Raw genomic sequence first — 21,346 nt, 5'->3', positions numbered from 1 at the left:
TATTTCTCATGTATTTCTTAGGGTTGCCAGGTATTTCTCAGAAGTATTTCTCAGGTATTTGAGGCTGCCTAGCCGGTGCCGGTATTGCAGTAATACCTGCAATACAAATGTCTGTCTCAGTATAAACATAGATTATTCTGCAATACCAGCGCCGGCCAGTAGGGGTCGCTGTTTGTGTGGAGAGAGGCAGTGATAAGAAGTTACGGCATCTCCCTCCCTGCCTCTCTCTACTCACTGATCCGCGGGGGAGCAGCTCTGCACAGAGAGTCCAGACAGCAGCTCCGAGACATGGAGACGCTGAGACATTGGGACACTGGGACACTGGGGAACATGGGGACCCTGAGCATGGACGCCCGCAGGAATTTTTCCGTGGGGGGGGGGGGGGGGCATAATTGTAATGACATCCATGCTTGGCCCCTTTTTGACAGTGTCATGAAAGGGAAGGAACATAATTTTCACATTTTCACATAAAGCAAGGATGAATAGCATTTTCACAACTATGGTGTCAGGAATATATGTTTGTATTCCTGACACTATAGTGTTCCTTTCATCAAATTACAGGAACATTCTGGTCACCATAACAACTTTATCTAAATGAAAATGCTGTGATGCAAGGAGGCCCCTGGGGGCTCTTTCTTTGAAGGGGTGAAACCGCTCTCAAATGGTTTACCCCCAAAGGCTTCCTTCAGCTCCAGATCTCCAGGTCGCTCAGTGGTATTCGACTTCTGAAACAGAGTGTCAGGAAGTGCAGATTGACGTTGGGCATGGGTGCCGCTGATTGGCTAGAGTGGTCAGCTGACACTCTAAGCCAATCGCTAGTTCCCGATTCATAAAAATGTTTTACGTTTTATGAATGGGGAGCTACTGATTGGCTTAGAGTGCTAGCTGACCCATCTAACCAATCAGCGGCACCCCTACCCAGCGGCCCTCTGTGTTTCCTGACACTCAGTAAATAAAAGTGAACACATTAACACTGATATTGTTTGTTTTTACCTGGGGAGATGAGAAGGTCCAAAGTTTCCTTGCCAGGCCCAGTGGTGTCCAGAATGATGTGGTGTCCAGAATGAAGTGCTGCAATCTCATTTTCTTCTCCTTCATTTGACACAGTCTTCTTTGTCTTCTGAGGCTCCTTCTGCTCCTTTACCTTTCTGCTACTTTCTGCTTATTTTGCGCCCTTCTGCTCCTTTCTCTTTCTGATCCCTTTCTGCTCCTTGATGGCTCTTCCTGCTCCTTGATGGCTCTTCCTGCTCCTTGATGGCCCTTCCTGCTCCTTGATGGCCCTTCCTGCTTCTTGCAAACCCTTCCTGCTTCTTGCAGACCCTTCCTGCTTCTTACTGCCCTTCCTGCTTCTTTCTGCCCCTTCCAGCTTCTTGCAGCCCCTTGCTGATCCTTTCTGTTCCTTCTGATTCTTCCTGCCCCTTCCTGCTCCTTGCAGACCCTTCCTGCTTTTTGCAGACCCTTCCTACTCCTTTCTGCCCCTTCTTTCTCCTTGCTGCCCCTTCCTACTCCTAGCAGACCCTTGCTACTCCTTGCTGACCTCTCCTGCCCCTTGCAGACCCTTTCTACTCCTTGCTGACCCCGCCTGCTCCTTGCTGCCTCTTCCTACTCCATGCTGCCCCTTCCTACTCCATTCTGCCCCTTCCTACTCCATTCTGCCCCTTCCTGCTCCATGCTGCCCCTTCCTGCTCCTTGCAGACCCTTCCTGCTCCTTGCAGACCCTTCCTGCTCCCTCTTCCTACTCCTTGCTGCCTCTTCCTACTCCTTGCTGCCCCTTCCTACTCCTTGCTGCCCCTTCCTACTCCTTGCTGCCCCTTCCTGCTCCTTGCTGCCTCTTCCTACTCCTTGCTGCCTCTTCCTACTCCTTGCTGACCCCTCTTGCTCCTTGCAGACCCTTCCTACTCCTTGGTGACCCCTCCTGCTCCTTGCAGACCGTCCCTACCCCTTCCTGCTGCCCCTTCCTATTCCTTGCTGACCCCTCCTGCCTCTTGCAGACCCTTTCTACTCCTTGCTGTCCCCTCCTGCTCCTTGCTGACCCCTCCTGCTCCTTGCTGCTCCTTCTACTTTACCCTCCTACTCCTTGAAAACCTTTCGACCCCTTCCTGCCCCCTTTCTATTCCTTGCTGACCCCTCCTGCCCCTTGCAGAACCTTTCTGCTCCTTCTACTTTACCTTCCTCTATGCGGTCTCCCCCACCCCCCATCCCTCACTTACCTGCTCTGTAGGCTGCCTCTGTGCTGTGGTTTCAGTCATGAGAGAGAGGCAGGGATAAGCTGTAGCTTCCTGCCTTTCTCCATTCACAGCGCCACCTACTGGCCAGCGCTGGTATTGCACTGTATTCTCACACTAAAACGAAAAATAGCAGCACAAGCTGAAAAATCCGGGGAGGGGGGGAGGGGGCAAGTACCCCCCTTTACCCCCCCCCATTCGGACGCCCATGACGCTGAAACACTAGGGTCACAGTGGCCCCATGTCTCCCAGTGGCCCCTAGTCTGTGTCCCCATGTCTCCCAGCCACTGTCCCTAGTGGCTCAGTGGCCCCATGTCTCCCGTTGGCCTCATGTCTCTCAGTGTCCCCTAGTGTCCTAGTGATATCAGGACACTGGGAGACATGAGGACACAGGGGGATACAAACACTAGGGGACACTGGGCGACATGGGGACACTGAGAGGCATGGAGACACAGGGAGACATGGGGACACTGGGCGACTTTGAGACATAGGAGACATGACAGTGTCCCCATGTCTCCCAGCCAGTGTCCCTAGTATCTCAGTATCCCCATGTGTCCCTGGTGTCTCTCAGTGTCTGTAGTGTGCCAGTGTCCCTAGTGTCTCAGTGTTCCCTAGACTCCCAAAGTCTCCTAGTCTCCCAATGTCTCTGTGTCTCCCTAGTATAAAAGAAAAAATCTCAGGCACTCACTGTGATAGATTTAGGCAGGTTTATTGGACACCGCAACGTTTCGACCTGTACCCAGGTCTTTATCAAGTCTCCAATGTCCCCTATGTATCAGTGTCCCCTATGTATCAGTGTCTCAGTGCCCCATGTCTCTCTGTGCCCGTAGTGTCTCTGTGCCCGTAGTGTCTCTGTGCCTGTAATGTCTCTGTGCCCGTAGTGTCTCTGTGCCCATAGTGTCTCTGTGCCTGTAGTGTCTCTGTGCCCGTAGTGTCTCTGTGCCCGTAGTGTCTCTGTGCCTGTAGTGTCTCTGTGCCCATAGTGTCTCTGTGCCCGTAGTGTCTCTGTGCCCGTAGTGTCTCTGTGCCCGTAGTGTCTGTGTCCCCTAGTATAAAAGAAAAAATCTCAGGCACTCACTGTGATAGCTTTAAGCAGGTTTATTGGACACTGCAACATTTTGACCTGTACCCAGGTTTGTATCAAGTCTCCAGTGTTCCTATATATCACAGTGTCTCAGTGCCCCATGTCTCCCCGTGTCCCCTCGTGTCTGTCACCCAGTGTCCCCAAGAGTCTCAGATTTCCCAGGTCTCCCAGTGTTCCCTAGTATCTGTGTCCCCATGTCTCCCAGTGTCCCAATGTCTCTCAATGTCCCCTAGTGACATGGGGACACTGGGAGACATGAGGACACAAACACTAAGGGACTGGGAGACATAGGGACACAGACATTCCCCCTTTTTGTGTATGTTCGCCCTTTCAGCCGTTCTGGTTATGTGATTTGTGTCAGTAGCCCACCCTTATACCGCATCCATAGACTTCCTGCTTTACTGGACACTGCTGTTAGGAGGTATGGGTTTACTTGAAAGATGAAAGCATGAGATTAGCAAAGGGTATGTGTTTTCTCATAGTTGCATCCTATGAGTTTCCCTACAGCATTATCTCCATCAGATACATGACACTTAGGAGGTAGGACTGTTTTAGTGTTTTTGGTCAATAAGATTTTGTAATTAGGCCCATCATAATTATCAGCACCAGGCCCACTGGGCTCTTAATCCGTCCCTGCCTGGTCTAAAATGGATAAAATCGCTAAATATTTACTTGTATATATACTGACCGCAGCAAAAATCTCTTTGGCAAGAAATTGAAAAAAAATAAGAAACTCCCACATGGCCATATATGAAAAATCAAATAGCGTATCAGTTGAGAATGGAAGAAGGAATTATCTTGAATTGTAATAATACAGCAACAAAAAGATTGCAAAGATGGTTAACATTTATGCGTGCGTGACATCATATGCAAACAAGTCTCGTAAGAGATGATACTTGCCTGTGTATTTAAAGTGTGGGAATGTTTTTATAATGAATTACATGCATTTCTTTTTGCTTGTCTTTTTAGTTTCTCGATTTTAAACAGTTTTGTTAGAATATATATTTTTTAAATTTATTGTCCTTTATTGAGGTCAAACAAGAAAAATTAAGAATGACAACTTCAAATAGTAGCAAATATATTTTAATTAAAAGTTCATTTATTTTAGATATACTGACTCCCTCACTATTATTAGCATGAATGGTTAGATAGGGACATATGTGGGGGCTAAGGGCTTGGGGTCCTCTAGGCAAGGGGCTTGGGAGACTTGGCATGTAGTTATATTGGCCCAGGAGGCTAGGCATTTAAAATGTAAATCTGATTCATTTTTGGATGGAAAATGTATGTAAACATAGATTACAGTCTGAAGGTTATTCAGCATGAAGCTGTATATTTCTGCAAAATATATATTTCCTGATCAAAGCATTTACTTCTGATCATAGCAGCATTTACTTATGGGTTAACTCCTCCCCTCACAGCAGAAAGGACAGGAAATAGAATGAAATAGAAGATAATGCTGCCATGTATAATGATCAGGTAAAGATCAGGTAAAAAAAAAAGTATGAAACAAATGTCAGTTTTCACGATCAAACACGGCAACATTTACTTATTGGTGATACCCAAGCAGTATATATAGTGGGAGTGACAGAGTTCAAACACTAATGTTTAAGCAAATACATTCATATATATGTTACTATTTTAGTTTTTTTAGTTTAAAAAAAGAAACTATTTAAATTATTCTTTAAATATTAGTGATTAACCTATGTAACTGGAGATAAAACCATGCAATAATTTAATTATTTATTTATGTATTTCTAAAGCTATGCAAAAAACAGTTATGATCTAGTTATGAAATAGCTGTTTAAACTAATCTTAAAAGTTGTTTTTCTAAATAAATATTGGAAATATTAAAATGATAACAAGCATCAATAATGAATACAAAAGACCAAGTGTTAATGTTTTGTGCTATTTATTACACAGAATCCCCAGGGGTTAAAGTGTTCCCTTTCAGACACTCAAAATACAATAGTAGTAAAAAGGAAAAAAACTAAGGGAAGGACACAAAGTGATAATAATGGAAAATACAAACTGTATAGCGTTGATGTGCTCTACCTTAGATATATATCTATAGGGAGAGATATAAAATTAGTGTAATACAATTAACCCTTTATATGTGTTAATTGTATTACACTAATTTTATATCTCTCCCTATAGATATATAATATATCTATAGGGAGAGATATAAAATTGTGTTAATTGTATTACACTAATTTTATATCTCTCCCTATAGATATATACACTAATTTTATATCTCTCCCTATAGATATATAATATATCTATAGGGAGAGATATAAAATTAGTGTAATACAATTAACACATATAAAGGGTTAATTGTATTACACTAATTTTATATCTCTCCCTATAGATATATATCTAAGGTAGAGCACATCAACGCTATACAGTTTGCATTTTCCATTATTATCACTTTGTGGTGAACAACGCAGTCCTTCCCTTTGGTTTTTTCCTTTTTACTACAAGCATCAATAACGAAGCTTAACGTTTAAAAATCATGATTTAAATTGTGTGTTACTGACTAGTGAATTAAATCGACATGATTTAAATCAAATCCACCCTGATGGCATGTATGGGGGAACAGTAATTGCTAATTTGAATTCTGAAAAATCTTCTGATTGAGTCAATTAATATTAAAAATAATATATATATATATATATACATAAAAAGTTAAACCGTACCGTATTTCCAGCGCTACGCAGGTCCGCCGGTGCTGGCCCCGCACCCAATCCACCTCCTTGGTGACATCATCAGAATTTACCATCTTTAGCCAATACAATGCTTTCCCATAAGGAAAACATTGGATTGGCTGAAATCGGCAAGGAGGCAGGATGGGTGCGGGCCCAAACGCCAGCTTGGTTAATCATTACCTACTCATAGAGATGCATTGAATCAATGCATCTCTATGAGGAAAATTGAACGTCTCCATGCAGAGTGTGAAGACGCTGAACAGCACACTATGCAGCACTGCCTCCAGTGGCCATCTGAGGTGTGGCCACTGGAGATGTCCCTAGGAGGCAATGTAAACACTGCCTTTTCTCTGAAAAAGGTAGTGTTTGCATTAAAAAATGCCTGCAGGGAATGATTATACTCACCAGAACAACTACATTAAAGGGACACTATAGTCACCTGAACAACTTCAGCTTAATGAGGTTGTTCAGGTGAGTGCTACAGCTACCCGGAGCCTTTTTCTTGTAAGCACTGTATTTTCTGAGAAAATGCAGTGTTTACATTGGAAGCTTGGAACACCTCTTGTTGCAGTCAATCAGACGGCCACCAGAGGGACTTCCGAGTTCAGAGGCCCTAAAAAGGCCTCTCGTCCGATGCATTCTGGGTGAATGCATCAGACGGGCTATCAGCACACAAAGCACTGTGAACGCGCTTTGTGTGCTGACAGCCTGTCAGCACTGCTGTGGGCGTGGCTTCAGCTGACAGCTTCAGCTTCAGCTGACAGCTGAAGCCCGAACCCACAGGGGCGCTTACGGTCCCCAATAGTGGTTGAAGGGGGGGGGAGACCTACTCTCCTCCCCCCCCCCCCCGGCCCCCACCGCTGTGCGGCGGGTGGGGGCCCTAAAATTATCAATAAGGGGGGGACCTATTGTCCCCCCCGGCCCCCACCCCTGAGCGGTGGGTGGGGGCCCTAAAATTATCGATAAGGGGGGGGGGACCTACTGTACCCCCCCCCCGGCCCCCACCCCTGTGCGGCGGGTGGGGGCCCTAAAATTATCAATAAGGGGGGGACCTATTGTCCCCCCCGGCCCCCACCCCTGAGCGGTGGGTGGGGGCCCTAAAATTATCGATAAGGGGGGGGACCTACTGTCCCCCCCCCCGGCCCCCACCCCTGTGCGGCTGGTGGGGGCCCTAAAATTATCAATAAGGGGGGGGACCTACTGTCCCCCCCCGGCCCCCACCCCTGAGCGGTGGGTGGGGGCCCTAAAATTATCGATAAGGGGGGGGACCTACTGTCCCCCCCCGGCCCCCACCCCTGTGCGGCGGGTGGGGGCCCTAAAATTATCAATAAGGGGGGGACCTATTGTCCCCCCCGGCCCCCACCCCTGAGCGGTGGGTGGGGGCCCTAAAATGATCAATAAGGGGGGGGGACCTACTGTCCCCCCCGGCCCCCACCCCTGTGCGGCGGGTGGGGGCCCTAAAATTATCAATAAGGGGGGACCTACTGTCCCCCCCGGCCCCCACCCCTGAGCGGTGGGTGGGGGCCCTAAATACAAAGGGGGGGGGGGGACCCTAGTTAACCCTCCCCCCCCCCCCCAAAAAAAAAATATCTCCCTACCTACCCCCCTCACCCTAAAAATAATGAGGGGGGGAACATTAACTAAAAACCTGTAAAAAAAAAAAGAGATAAAAAAAAACTTACCATTCGATGTTTTCTTTCTTCTAAAATCTTCTTTCTTCAGCCCAAAAAAGGCCAAATAAAAATCCATAATAACCGACGCAATTAAAAAAAAAAAAAAAAAAAAACCGAGCGCAAAAAAAAATAATCCATCTTCACCCATGGAGGGCTCCGCGCAGACTGAGCTCCGCAGGGCGGGGGAAGGCTTATAAAGCCTTGCCCCGCCCTGCAATTATGCTAAGAACACTCTGATTGGTGGGTTTAAGCCAATCAGAGTGCTCTGTGTCATTTTACAAGCGTGGGAAAGTTCTTTGGAATTTTCCCACGCTTGTAAAATGACACAGAGCACTGTGATTGGATGGATTTCAAGCCATCCAATCACAGTGCTCTGTGTCATTTTACAAGCGTGGGAAAGTTCTTTGGAATTTTCCCACGCTTGTAAAATGACACAGGGCACTGTGATTGGATGGATTTCAAGCCATCCAATCACAGTGCTCTTTGTCATTTTACAAGCGTGGGAAAGTTCTTTGGAATTTTCCCACGCTTGTAAAATGACACAGAGCACTGTGATTGGATGGATTTCAAGCCATCCAATCACAGTGCTCTTTGTCATTTTACAAGCGTGGGAAAGTTCTTTGGAATTTTCCCACGCTTGTAAAATGACACAGAGCACTGTGATTGGATGGCTTGAAATCCATCCAATCACAGTGCTCTGTGTCATTTTACAAGCGTGGGAAAATTCCAAAGAACTTTCCCACGCTTGTAAAATGACACAGAGCACTCTGATTGGCTTAAACCCACCAATCAGAGTGTTCTTAGCATAATTGCAGGGCGGGGCAAGGCTTTATAAGCCTTCCCCCGCCCTGCGGAGCTCAGTCTGCGCGGAGCCCTCCATGGGTGAAGATGGATTATTTTTTTTTGCGCTCGTTTTTTTTTTTTTTTTAATTGCGTCGGTTATTATGGATTTTTATTTGGCCTTTTTTGGGCTGAAGAAAGAAGATTTTAGAAGAAAGAAAACATCGAATGGTAAGTTTTTTTTTATCTCTTTTTTTTTTTACAGGTTTTTAGTTAATGTTCCCCCCCTCATTATTTTTAGGGTGAGGGGGGTAGGTAGGGAGATATTTTTTTTTTTGGGGGGGGGGGAGGGTTAACTAGGGTCCCCCCCCCCTTTGTATTTAGGGCCCCCACCCACCGCTCAGGGGTGGGGGCCGGGGGGGACAGTAGGTCCCCCCCTTATTGATAATTGTAGGGCCCCCACCCGCCGCTCAGGGGTGGGGGCCGGGGGGGGGGCAGTAAGTCCCCCCCCTCATTGATAATTTTAGGGCCCCCACCCGCCGCACAGGGGTGGGGGCCGGGGGGGACAGTAGGTCCCCCCCTTATTGATAATTGTAGGGCCCCCACCCGCCGCTCAGGGGTGGGGGCCGGGGGGGGGCAGTAAGTCCCCCCCCTCATTGATAATTTTAGGGCCCCCACCCGCCGCACAGGGGTGGGGGCCGGGGGGGACAGTAGGTCCCCCCCTTATTGATAATTGTAGGGCCCCCACCCGCCGCTCAGGGGTGGGGGCCGGGGGGGGGCAGTAAGTCCCCCCCCTCATTGATAATTTTAGGGCCCCCACCCGCCGCACAGGGGTGGGGGCCGGGGGGGACAGTAGGTCCCCCCCTTATTGATAATTGTAGGGCCCCCACCCGCCGCTCAGGGGTGGGGGCCGGGGGGGGGCAGTAAGTCCCCCCCCTCATTGATAATTTTAGGGCCCCCACCCGCCGCACAGGGGTGGGGGCCGGGGGGGACAGTAGGTCCCCCCCCTTATTGATAATTGTAGGGCCCCCACCCGCCGCACAGGGGTGGGGGCCGGGGGGGGACAGTAGGTCCCCCCCTCATTGATCATTTTAGGGCCCCCACCCGCCGCTCAGGGGTGGGGGCCGGGGGGGGGCAGTAGGTCCCCCCCCTCATTGATAATTTTAGAAAGCGAGCTGAGCTGTCAGTCAGACAGCTCAGCTCGCGAACGCGCATTCCGCGCACATGCGCGGTAAAGCGCTCAGGTTCTTCATAGGGCGGCATTCAATGCCGCTCTATGAAGAACGCGATTGGTGCAGCGCGAAGCCGTCCCATTGGGCCCCGCGATTTCGTCATTTTGACGAAAAAGGGGGCGCGGCCGAGCGGGGAGCTCGGCGCTGGAACGGAGGTAAGTTTTTAATATAAAAACAGTTTTTTTTTTTTTTAATGAATGAAAGTTCATATAAAAGCAAGAAGGAAGGCTGGGGGACCTGTCTTTCTTGCTTTTATATGGTGACTATAGAGTCCCTTTAAGCGTTAGTTGTTCTGGTGACTATAGTGTCCCTCTAATATGTAAAATGGAACATGGAATGCTTGATTAGAGTGCTATGTGAAAGGTGGTCGGGACTGATTTATCCAGACAAGGGAGGCAAGTGGGAGAGGATAAAGCAATACGTTAAATAAGCAATATAGCATGTAGTAATATTTTTTTTCCACAGCAAAGTGTAATATCTACATTTTCAGCAGTGTTTAGAACCTTAACCAGAGGATATTGATTTTCCCCTACCCCCGCAGGAGATACCTGCATAATCTAAACTGGAGGTTGATAGTGGTTCCCAAAAGCAAGGATGCATTTACATTAATTCATCCCTTAAGATCAAAGCCTATTAGAAAAATAAATAAATAAACAATAATATATTTATACACACACTCGTACAAATACATTTGCAATTTCCCTGATGAATTTGCAGGCATATATAATAATAATAATGATGATGTTAGCTTAGGCATAAAACACAACAAAATCATTGGCTGTCTCCCCACTGTGGCAACAGACACTGACTACCAATTACATCCGCAGCAGGAGAGCAAACGTTCTCTATCTGCACAAATGTAAGCAGTCTAAGATTAGAAACAAATAAGGGACTAGTGTAGAAAAATATCTTTTAAGTCCATTTCTATCCTTTAAGGTCTTTATCGCTCTGATATTTCTTTGATGATAACATTAGCATTGCTCTCCACATTAAACATCTATAAAGGATGTCTTACCTTTGACATGCAGTCAGAAAAGAAATATCCCAATATCAAACACATCATTAATGAAGTGTACAATACAAGGTGGTATCCACACACTTAAACCCACAGCAGCAGAGGCTCATAAACTAGTAGTGTTAGACAGTGACAGTATTTAGTTTTTCTAACATTTAACTATCTCAACACTACACTACAACACTAATGATACTACTAACATATTATTATTATGTTTTTTTTATTTAGCGCCAACAAATTCCATAGCGCTTTACAATGGGTGGACTAACAAACGGAATTGTAACCAGACAAGTTTGACGCACAGAAACAGAGGAGTTTAGGGTCCTGCTCAATGAGCTTACATGCTAGAGGGAGTGGGGTAAAAACAAAAGGTAAGGATAGTATTAGGGAAGTAGATTGGTAGAATAGTATTCACTGAAGACTTTTTGTGTTTTTTGTTTTGTTTTTTACAAATGACAGTTGCAGGAGAGGAATCAGTTGGGAACTATTAAAGAGTTTAATGCAATACCTGCAGTATTATTTATTTTTAATTTTACATTATCAATTCCAATGTTGTTCATATCACACAGACAGAATGAATGGAATACAACCTACTTAACATGAGTAAATGGATGTCACAACTTTCTGGTATTACACAATATGCCTATCCCAGGGGTAGGCAACCTTTTGAACTCCAGATGTATATTACATCTCCCCTGATTCTTTGCCAGCATTAAGGCTGTGAGAGCATTATGGGAGATGTAGTCCACAATATCTGGGGTGGCAAAGGTTGCCAACACCTGGCCTATCGTGTTGTCCCCCTTAGGAGGGCTCAGGGCTCTACAGGCATTCTAGTTGTTGCACGGCTAAGAAGGACTCTTCTCAAAAATAATGTAAGTCTTTGTTTTGCTGTTAAACCAAATGTCTTTGAAGTTTTAAACAATCCATATAGTACATAATCAGGCATTACGACATATTAAAGGATGCTCTTTGCAGCTGAAGGATAAATAGAACCTTACCTAGTACTAGAAATGGAATGGTCCTGATTTTTGGTAATTAGTCATTACTCCATGCAAAACTATGGTATATTTCTCTGCTTAATTTTAATGGAGCAGTAAATGGAGCCAATAAACATCAAATGAGAAACCATGGTTGTTTGTTAATTTATCATTTAGAGATTAGACCAATTTGAAACCCAAAAAGGCCAGCAACCGAACGTGTAGCCTAGTAAGGTTTTCCCCTTCTTGAAGAAAAAGATGTGAAAGAAGAAATAGCATGCCTCAAATGCCAAACACAAAACTCACAGAATAGACTTGTGTCAGTTCATGAATGTTACATTTCTCCAGAGAAGAAAGAATTTGCATTCTGAAGGTGATATCGCCAAGACTCATGCTTTGTCCCTTTGCCCTTCCTCCAGACATATCCCAACACAAATGCAGTGATTCTCCGCTGCAAGTGGTGCATGCGAATTTACTGTTACGTGTGCAGATACTGACTTTATATTTACAGGCTCAATATATTCATTTTTTATAAATGTGCGAAGTTTTCCATTTCAGTCACGAAGCTTAGTAGCACACATCTGACTGTAAATTACACACAGCAGCAAAATCAATGTTTTACTTACCTTTTCTCCTTCTTCATCCTCACTAATACTCTCTTCATCCTCTTGATGAAACCAGTCAAAATCAACATCACTGTTAAAAGTCCCACTTACTGCTTTCTCCAACTGCGAATCAATCATACATGAGTAATTATAAGGTTTCGACAAACAGAAGACAAATGTTTGTTTTTTTTTTTTTGGTCAACATACCAGCTCTTCACATTCCATGTGTTTCAAATTCTGAGCCAGCATCAGAGGGGTTAATCCATCAATGTTGACTGCGAAAAGAGATTACATATTAACATTAGCATGGATGAGTAAAAACAACAGTCCTGTTTGTTATCAGGAGGGAAATGTCAGATGTCTTGGAATTTATAAAACTGATGTTGGATTCTGATTTAGAATATTAGGATGACTTGAAAGATTTGTCATCTATTTGATTTTTTTTGTACTTCAGTATTACGGATAATGAGTGTGTATTAGAATGAGAGGTATTTGTTCCTCTGTAATTCGGAGAGAGTGTCCTAATGCATGTGTCTTAGGAACAGCTTATAGTTATGAAATTTAATTAATTGAGGAAGATGGTAGATGTTTTGTTATTGGTTAAGTACTTTATTTTTCAATAAAATGTCATTCAAAATATTTTACTTTATACATGATATATCAGAACATGGCTCTTACAAGCGCCTTAATAACAAATAATGGGAGTTTCGTAAATGCAAAACTGGTTCTAGTCTGGGTGCAAAGTTCTAAATGCTAATAAACATTCTATTGGTTTCAGCACCCATAAATAAGACTTGTTTCTGCCATAATGGAGGAAATTTATTAAGACAAAATATTTTGTATAGTAGGTTTGCTTCAGGGATCGTAGAATGGATTTATTGCGGACACATGCATACAAACTATAGTACTACAACTCCCAGGATGTCTTGACAGCTAAAAGCTTGGAAAAACACCACAGTACCTTTAGGTTTGCAAGACCTCATGGGAATTGTAGGCTGAGGGAGCTGCATGAGGGGCCTGAAGAGAGTGTAGATGAAGCCAGGCAGAGGTTGTGGGTTGCCTCTTCACTGATCTATAGTAGCATGAAGTAAGAGAATATTGCCTGCAGCATGTTCCCTCTCTCTTCATGCACAGTGTTGGGCCCACATGGCAGAACTGTCCCACGAGGGAGATCTTTGATCTTCTAAATGGCTGTTTCGCCACTCTCCTGCCCGCCGTTCTGAGGCTGTAGCCTAAATGGCCTTGTAGAAAATCTAGCCTAGTGGTTCAGACTAGAGTAGCTATTTTAAGGAGTCATAGTGACCCAAAACACAGGACCTGAATGTAATTACTATCCTGGCAGAATAAGAAACACAGGTAAGGTCAAAGGAGTACAGAATCTGATGAGTCAAGAAGCCTAGTCAGGTCAAAGGTGCCAAAGAACAGAAGAGCAAGGTGGGTCAAATAAAAAAAAAAGAGAAATCCTAGAATTAGGAAAGTACGATGGAGAATGCAGGGTCAATGAACTGGGAGTTTGAGTCAATGAACTGGGAGTTTGAGGGGTTTAAAAAGTTGTATGTGCGTCATTCCTGTCTGTCTGGGATGTAAGCATGCTTCAATGTGCAGAAAGTCACCATATTTGTGCATGAAAAGCATCACCATTAATAAACACCAATCATCGCCATTAAGAAGCACTAGCAAACCCGATATAAAGGTGCACTGTGCACATTGTATGTAACCAGAGGTAATGTTATATAGTCTCACTTCTAGGACCATCCACCAGGCAGTTAGGCTCCCCAAGACACTGAGGAAAACAAATGGAAATTGCAAATCTAGGTGGGGAGCATGGAATCAAAGAGCATCAATTCAGGAACGTCCCTCTCGTTCATAACCCTTAAATTGAGGGTCTCGTTCATAACCCTTAAACCCATAAATTGAGGATGGGTGGGAACTAGTATTCTTCTTGGCCATTAGCAATGAAGAAGGTGGATCTAAGAAATCTTAAGAAAGCATTTACATGTCTATGGCTAAATACAGGAGGAATGGCCAAAAAAATTAGACTGATAGCACAAAGTATATTGTAGTGACTAAACTAGTGAGGAGCATGTTTCATGAAAGGTACACAAAGATGTATATGTACTCAGGCACACTTTATAATCCATATGACAGGAAGGAGCAGAACAGTGACATTTGTTAGCATACATTTTATGGACCTTGATTTTCTAAGTCAGGATTTTCTAAACCTGCTCCCAAATGTTATGTAGATTTCTCAGGTATTGATCCAGGATTATCATTTCCTTACTAGAAGCAGGTGCTTGGAATCTATAATTCACATAAAAAGTGCTGTGCAGACAAGCATCATTACTAGCATTATTCCAGGATAATTAGGCCCATGCGAGCAGGTCAGTTCAATTCTCTTGATGGACAGTTGTGAAATAATGTAAATATTATTCTAAGGCTTCATTGGCCCTCTAGGCTGACTCATTAGTTTGTGGTTGATAGGCTAATGAGAAGATATCTTAATTCCCATCTGTCACTGCAGAGTATTCTTTCTAGAGTTGTACATTTATGTTACACAGGTCATCATATATGTTCTTTATAAGGACATTTTCACTATTTCCTGCTTGATTGGTGAGAAGTGAATTCTGGTGATCACACCATAAGAAATGCCATAGACACTTGGTGGTACTTTTGAAAACCTTTGTTAGATAAAAAACAAACTTTCAAGATTTCTTGTAAAAAAAAAAAAAAAAATGTAAATCAGAGCTCCGACACTTGGGCTCCTCATCATATAATAAAAGCAAAACAGCTGCTAACCGCATTCGAGAGCTACAGAAACAATCTCAACCAAGAGACCACAAAACAATTTTTTTTGCACAGTCAATATCGCAAGATGACGGAGGTACACGTTATTAACGCTCACGTCATAGAAACTAAGTTCACTCAAGAAGTTTACTCAAGAATGTTTAAGGGTGATCCCTAAAACTGGGGTGCTGCAACAGAGGCATCATCACTGGAGGATGACCCAAGGAACTTGTGTTGGTAGGATGCAAGATGTACCCACATCCCCCACAGTACTTTACTCTATACCGAGCCCTTATGTAGATAGTTCGGGTTTATTTCTAGCAATACTGAGCAATATAAAACCTGCGCAAGTTTCAACAACTAACTTGAATTGGAAACATATTGAATCCCATTGAACCTAAGACGTCAATATAACCCTTACAATATAAGATTTACATACACACAAACTTGTCCCTAATGTCCTAAGCTTTGGTACTCACAATACTTGGGTGGGGGTCACGGGGGACAATAGGTCCCCCCTGTAGCAGAATGGAGACCTCCAAATACTTTTATATATATATATATATACTTTCCCCTTGTATTCACCTGTTACATCCTTTTTCCATTCAGGAGGCACCATACAAACAGAATTCTTTAGTCTACCGAACGAGGACCACCCCTGTACCCCATTAGAACGTTGAAACCGACCACTTAAATGTGAAACCGCAAGGGAAGTAATTCATGAATGCTTCCCCTGGGTGGCCGCCATTCCGTATAACCGAACACGTGGTAGACAAAAGAGTGGTGGCCATCTTGTCTCCCGAACGTGGGCAACATTTGTACCCTGAAATTAAGAAATTCCCTTGCATGGTGTTCGCTCTGGAACCTCACGAACAGTGACCAGCCAGGGCACCTATTTCCATAGAACTGTTTTGGGCTAGCGCCTCATGCCTGGCTGGTCAAAACTTTACCTTGATGGCATTTCCGTTTCACCAAACCGATCTGAGTGATTCTTGGATATGTTATACACTTAGATCTGGGAATTTACTTTTTGTGGGGTTCCTATGTACGTTGGGGGTACTTTTGGGGTACAGTATATGTTGTTGGATTTTCTGTACCTGAGATAATTAAATTAGAGGATTTTTCTCACGCAATTATCTCTCAGGCACAGAGGATCCTGGGATTGAAACCCTTGTATTATTTTGTTGAAAACCCCTTGTATGGGACTGGGCATAAAAGCCGTGTGTGACTCAATAAACTTGTATTCCCAGAACTGTATGTCGTCCAGTTGCTGGGGAGGAGGTGGGATATTTCTTTGGTGTTTTACTTGTTCCTGATTTAACTTTTGTGGATCCAGCAGAGAAGAGTCCCTGCTAGGACTAGGGCTCCGCTACACCCCCTTATTGCCATGGGTGGGGGCTGTGGAGGGGGGGACAATAGGTCCCCCCCATTGTCTGTTAGGGTCCCTACCCGCCCCTCATGGGTGGGGACCTCGGGGGAGAAAATAGGTCCCCCCCATTGATACTTAGGGCCCCCACCCGCTGCTCATCGGTGGAGACCATGGGGGACAGTAGGTCATCCCCCCCCCATTATTTATTTAATTAAAGTTCCCACCCGACCCCCATTTTAGCTATTTGGGTTCCCCACCCAAACGGTTAATGGGGGGACCTGTGCCCCACCCCTGCATTACTTATGGGGGTCACTATGACTCCCCCATATTAGTAAAAGGGAGGTTAAATGCCAGCCTGATCAGTAACACAGCCAGATCTAAATTGCTACTTTTTCATATTGCAACATTGTTATTGTTTCTGCTATAACTATTGGTTACACATACTCTTACCGTAGCTCTCTATCACTTCTATATAAGATAATGATTTATATCCAGTTTTAAATGACAGCGAGCAGTCACTGGCTGCTCGCTGTTTAGGCAACATGCCCCTACTTGCAGCATGCCGCGAGTAGGGGCATGCTGGAGGATTTAACCTCCCTTTTATTAATATGGGGGTCATAGTGACCCCCATAGGTTTTAATGCAGGGGTGGGGGTAGGAATTTGTTATTTTATTGCAAGGAGGGAGCTAGTAGCGCTGCCGGCTCCCTCCTTTCTTTGTCCATAAAACAATCGGACTGGACGATTCCAATTTTTATTTAGTACGAATTCATGAAATGAACATTTCACTGATGCACATGTCTAGTAAACAGTACCATGACACAAATCATCTCCTGGACTGGCAATCAGTAGCCTTCCTGGCCCCATGTCTATAGGGTCACAGTAAAGAATAAATACTAAGTCAATATTACTGAGTATCTCCTAGAGTACAACATCTATCTGATGAATTGGTGAATACTGAGAAGAGTAATTCTCCACTCATTCGCTTTAATCTCACACAAGATGCTCCTGCAGCATCTAGAAAGCTATTAACAGAACAGGAGATACGAAATTTTAAATTAGACAGAATTTGCAGTAAAGAATGACTCTTTAGAAGAAGTGGTTAGGAAGGCTGTGCAAGTCACGTGTGAAAGTGTGTCTAGGGCTGCATAAACAAAGTGATTTACCTCCAAAATGTTAGAGAATTAAGCAGTAAGACTGCAGGGGCATGATCTATACACCAAAACTGCTTCATCAAGCTAAATTTGTTTTGGTGAGTATAGTGCCCCTTTACTTTTTTGTTTTCTTCATGTCTCATCAGTACTTTAAGAAATCAGTTACAGTACATTATTTCTTCGAGGGGTTATATGCTGGGAACGTTAATGCTGGCTACGTTTCATTTATTTTTTAACTCTGGGAAAAGGGCTCGCTTTAGGAGTGGTTGTCGATGAGTTCTGTTATAAGGGTTTTAATATATACATTTGGTTTACATGACGTCACATTTTTTTGTTTCCTCTTGAAGTATTGCTGATATTGTCCAATGTCTAATTGCCTCCTAACTGTCTATAAAAAATTGTCCTATGTGAATATTATTATTCTGTAGGATAAAAGTGGGAAAGGAAACTCATCATCGGTTTACTGTATCAATGGTATTCAAACTTGGGGTGTGTTGGTATTGCCTTTCTCTCTTTATATAAACTAGGTTTTGCCTTTTTCTAATTCTTCATACTTTAGATAACTTTAGTTTATGCTTTGCATACGCACTCTGCTTATTGCACTCTGCTTATTAGTATTTACTCTGCTTATTGCAATTATTATTTTGTTCCTGGGTGTGTGTGACTCTACTCTTGAGACTAGACTACAATCCAGCATTCTTTTCCTGGCCATTCCTTCAGGATAGGGGCAGCATCTGCAGCCTCCAGTATTGACACCTCAGTGCATATCATCAAGATACTGGGGAGATGGAAATCCTCAATCTATAACACATATATCCCCCAACCTGAGAAAGAACCTAGGAAGCTTTAAAAATGTAGTTTTATAATTGCTGCAATAAAGTGTGTTTTCCTGTTATACCTTTTTGCCCTCTTTTATTTACAGGCCTACCCGTATGCCAGTTTCGGCACACCACAACCGACTTACCACCAACACTAATTGATACATACTACTATCATGTTTCTGACCACAAGTTTAAGGCCAAAGGCCTTTATTTGTGGGAGGAGTTTGTCCTATAAAAACCCTATCTCTCCTCTTACCTGGGCTGTTCCGTTTCAGGTCGTGCCACCCACCGCACACCTTATTTAATTAATTTATTAAATTTTCTCTTTAGTGGGCCCTCTTTTTTTTTTACAGGCCTACCAGTACGTCGTTTTTGGCACACCACAACCGACTTATCACCATTACTAATTGACCATTTTTCTAGTTTACCTAAATCATTTTCTATTTGGCTTATCCCTCCTGGAACACCAATCCTGTTACATATCATAGTATCCTCAGCAAAAATACATACCTTACCAAGACCATCTGCAATATCACTAATAAATATATTAAAGAGAAATGACAGAGATAAGCCCCAGGCGCAGTGCTTATGTTGAACATTGCATGCAGCCAATCTGTCAACATGGGGAAAAATAGTCTTTGCTGGTAAAATATAGCATGACAGAATTAGTCCTTCATGGGTCCTTACAGGAAGGATACCCAGGACCCAAAAATTCTGTCATGTGTCATTTAAGGGTTAAAATATTAAAATATTTTTCAAAACATTAAATAATTTGAAAAGTTTATCTAAAATATTATATCATTTAAAAACATTACCCATTTTTTTTTTTTTTAAATATAGGCATTAATTTGTGAAAGTTCTGAGTGTCTCAACCTTTGACCCTTCCCAAACGGTTTCTGTGTGTAGGATGTGTATGCATGCAGGCTGTGTGTGATGCTGACTGTGTATAGTATGCGTTTGGTGTGTGCTGGTTGAATGTAATGTGTATGTGATGTGTGCCAGGTCTGTGTAGTGTGTGTTTTGTGTCTGTTGGCAGTATGTATGTATGTGTCATGTTTGTTGGCTGTGTGTAGTGGGTGTTAAACCCCCAAGCAGAGATATAATTACAGTGTTCTAGTGGAGGTTAAAGTCCAGTGGGTAAACCCAGTCTGCATTTCCAGCAAGTACAGGCCATAATAATTGGCCCTGCATTTGAGAATTCAGTGAGTTAGAGTACATGCTGGGAATCCGGTGGCTGCTGGATTGAGTGCTGGACTTTGAGGGAATGATAACTGTGGTCTGCACTACAAGCTACCTGTCCCTGAACTAATCTCTCACATTCACATTAGCAGCCCTGCCTCTCCCACTGCAGGGCTGAAGGAAGAAAATAATCTGCCTGTCTGGTGCCCAGAACTGCATGCCCCAGCATCAATCAATAGGGATTGATGTGTAAGGAATGTGACTTTTTTTTTTCCATTTAACAAAAAGTGCAGATTTCAATAGAAATCAACACTTTCATAAATTAATGCTGTTACACCCCTTGGCTTTTAAGAAAACGCATAATGCTACTTCTTGGATATTAAGCTCAAATCAAGAGGCAAGCAGTTGCCCAGAGCAATGTGAAAGACTTCACATTGAGTTGCATCGGGAAGTTTGTAATTGGACAGCTACAGACATTCTGGACTGGGTTAGAAGGGGAGGGATTACAAAGGTGTCATAGAAAAAAGAATTGCAGTTTTTGCAAGCTGTTTCTAGATATACCTCCAATGAAAAATGCATCATTCATCTACTAATCAGTATTTTTTTATTTAGGTATTTATTTTGGGAAGTGAGGTTTCCCTTTAAATATATGTAATAAAATTAGAAAAACACATACCTACCTTTAGTATATGACAGGATCCTTCAGCTATATAAATATATATATATATATATATGTTTAAGGCCGTAGGCCTGTATTTGTGGGAGGAGTTAGCGTTCCTATAAAACGCTACTCCTCTCTCCTTACCTTTGCCGTGACGTACGCTGTTTACCTCCCCTCGTCTAGCCGGACATCTGGGTCTCGACAGCACGCTTCCGGTCCCGTCATTCCTTGCTGCCTTCCCGCCAAGCAAGCACCGTCGTAAAGAATTCAAACTACCGAACGCCAGGTAATTGGCGGGAATAGCCTCTTTCGGGCTATTCCCGCCGTTCGACACTTACCTTTTATATTTACGTGTATATTAAACAAACGAACTTATGACATTTCAGCAATCTATTCGGTAGTCGTCTCAAGTCGGCTATTCCGCAGTTCGGCAATTTCATTCAAATTATATGCGTAAGGTGATACTATAAGGTGATACTATCTGTGGCATAGCTATTATATCTATAACCATTATTACCAAGTGAATTGAGGTTGCAAAACGGTCATGGTGCCAGCATTTTGTCCATGCAGGTTTTTTTTGCACAATTCAATTTTTGTCTGGATTAGTACTTCTAGTGTTTTGTTGAAACTTGCAAAAAAAAAAAAAAACCCCAAAAAACAATATATGTACTTATATTAACCAGGTGTATTTGACATATGTTTCCCTGTGACTCTAGAGATAATTAATGTTACATGATTCTGCTTCAGTCGGAAGTACCAGTGATCTTAATAACTACTTATCCCTATGTATTTCATAAACTAACATGTATGTAATATGGATTCTCAATCATTCTGAGACTCCTGCAGCGTTCTATGTAAGCCAGAATACAGTAGTCAATGGCACAGCCACTGAATGCAGATTTACACAGCTTCTCCTGTGTGAATCCGCTTTTATACATTTAATAAGATAATCAGCTCAGTCAATGAAGCAACAAACTCTCCTACAATGCATTATCGTACGAGATAAATAAATTGAACATAAGTTAAGTATCACTCAAGTTCCTTTTCTCCTGTTATGTGCTACCTCAATTACAGGTTTCGCAGAGCA

General features: G+C 43.4%; 1 protein-coding gene across 1 annotated transcript in view; it reads right to left on the bottom strand.

Moving 5' to 3' along the window:
- Window positions 1-21,346, bottom strand: part of LOC134610685 (arf-GAP with SH3 domain, ANK repeat and PH domain-containing protein 3-like) — a 208,792-nt gene that overhangs the window by 16,703 nt on the left and 170,743 nt on the right. The window contains exons 20-21 of the mRNA XM_063453797.1: window positions 12,501-12,568; window positions 12,315-12,416 (exon numbers count right to left, since the gene is read on the bottom strand). Of these exons, the coding sequence (XP_063309867.1) occupies window positions 12,315-12,416; window positions 12,501-12,568 (170 nt within the window). The remainder of the gene's footprint in view (window positions 1-12,314; window positions 12,417-12,500; window positions 12,569-21,346) is intronic.

Source organism: Pelobates fuscus, chromosome 1 (assembly GCF_036172605.1).
Source record: "Pelobates fuscus isolate aPelFus1 chromosome 1, aPelFus1.pri, whole genome shotgun sequence".
Classification (NCBI taxonomy): domain Eukaryota; kingdom Metazoa; phylum Chordata; class Amphibia; order Anura; family Pelobatidae; genus Pelobates; species Pelobates fuscus.
Note: the sequence above shows the minus strand (reverse complement) of the source record. Positions and strands in the feature narration are given on the sequence as shown.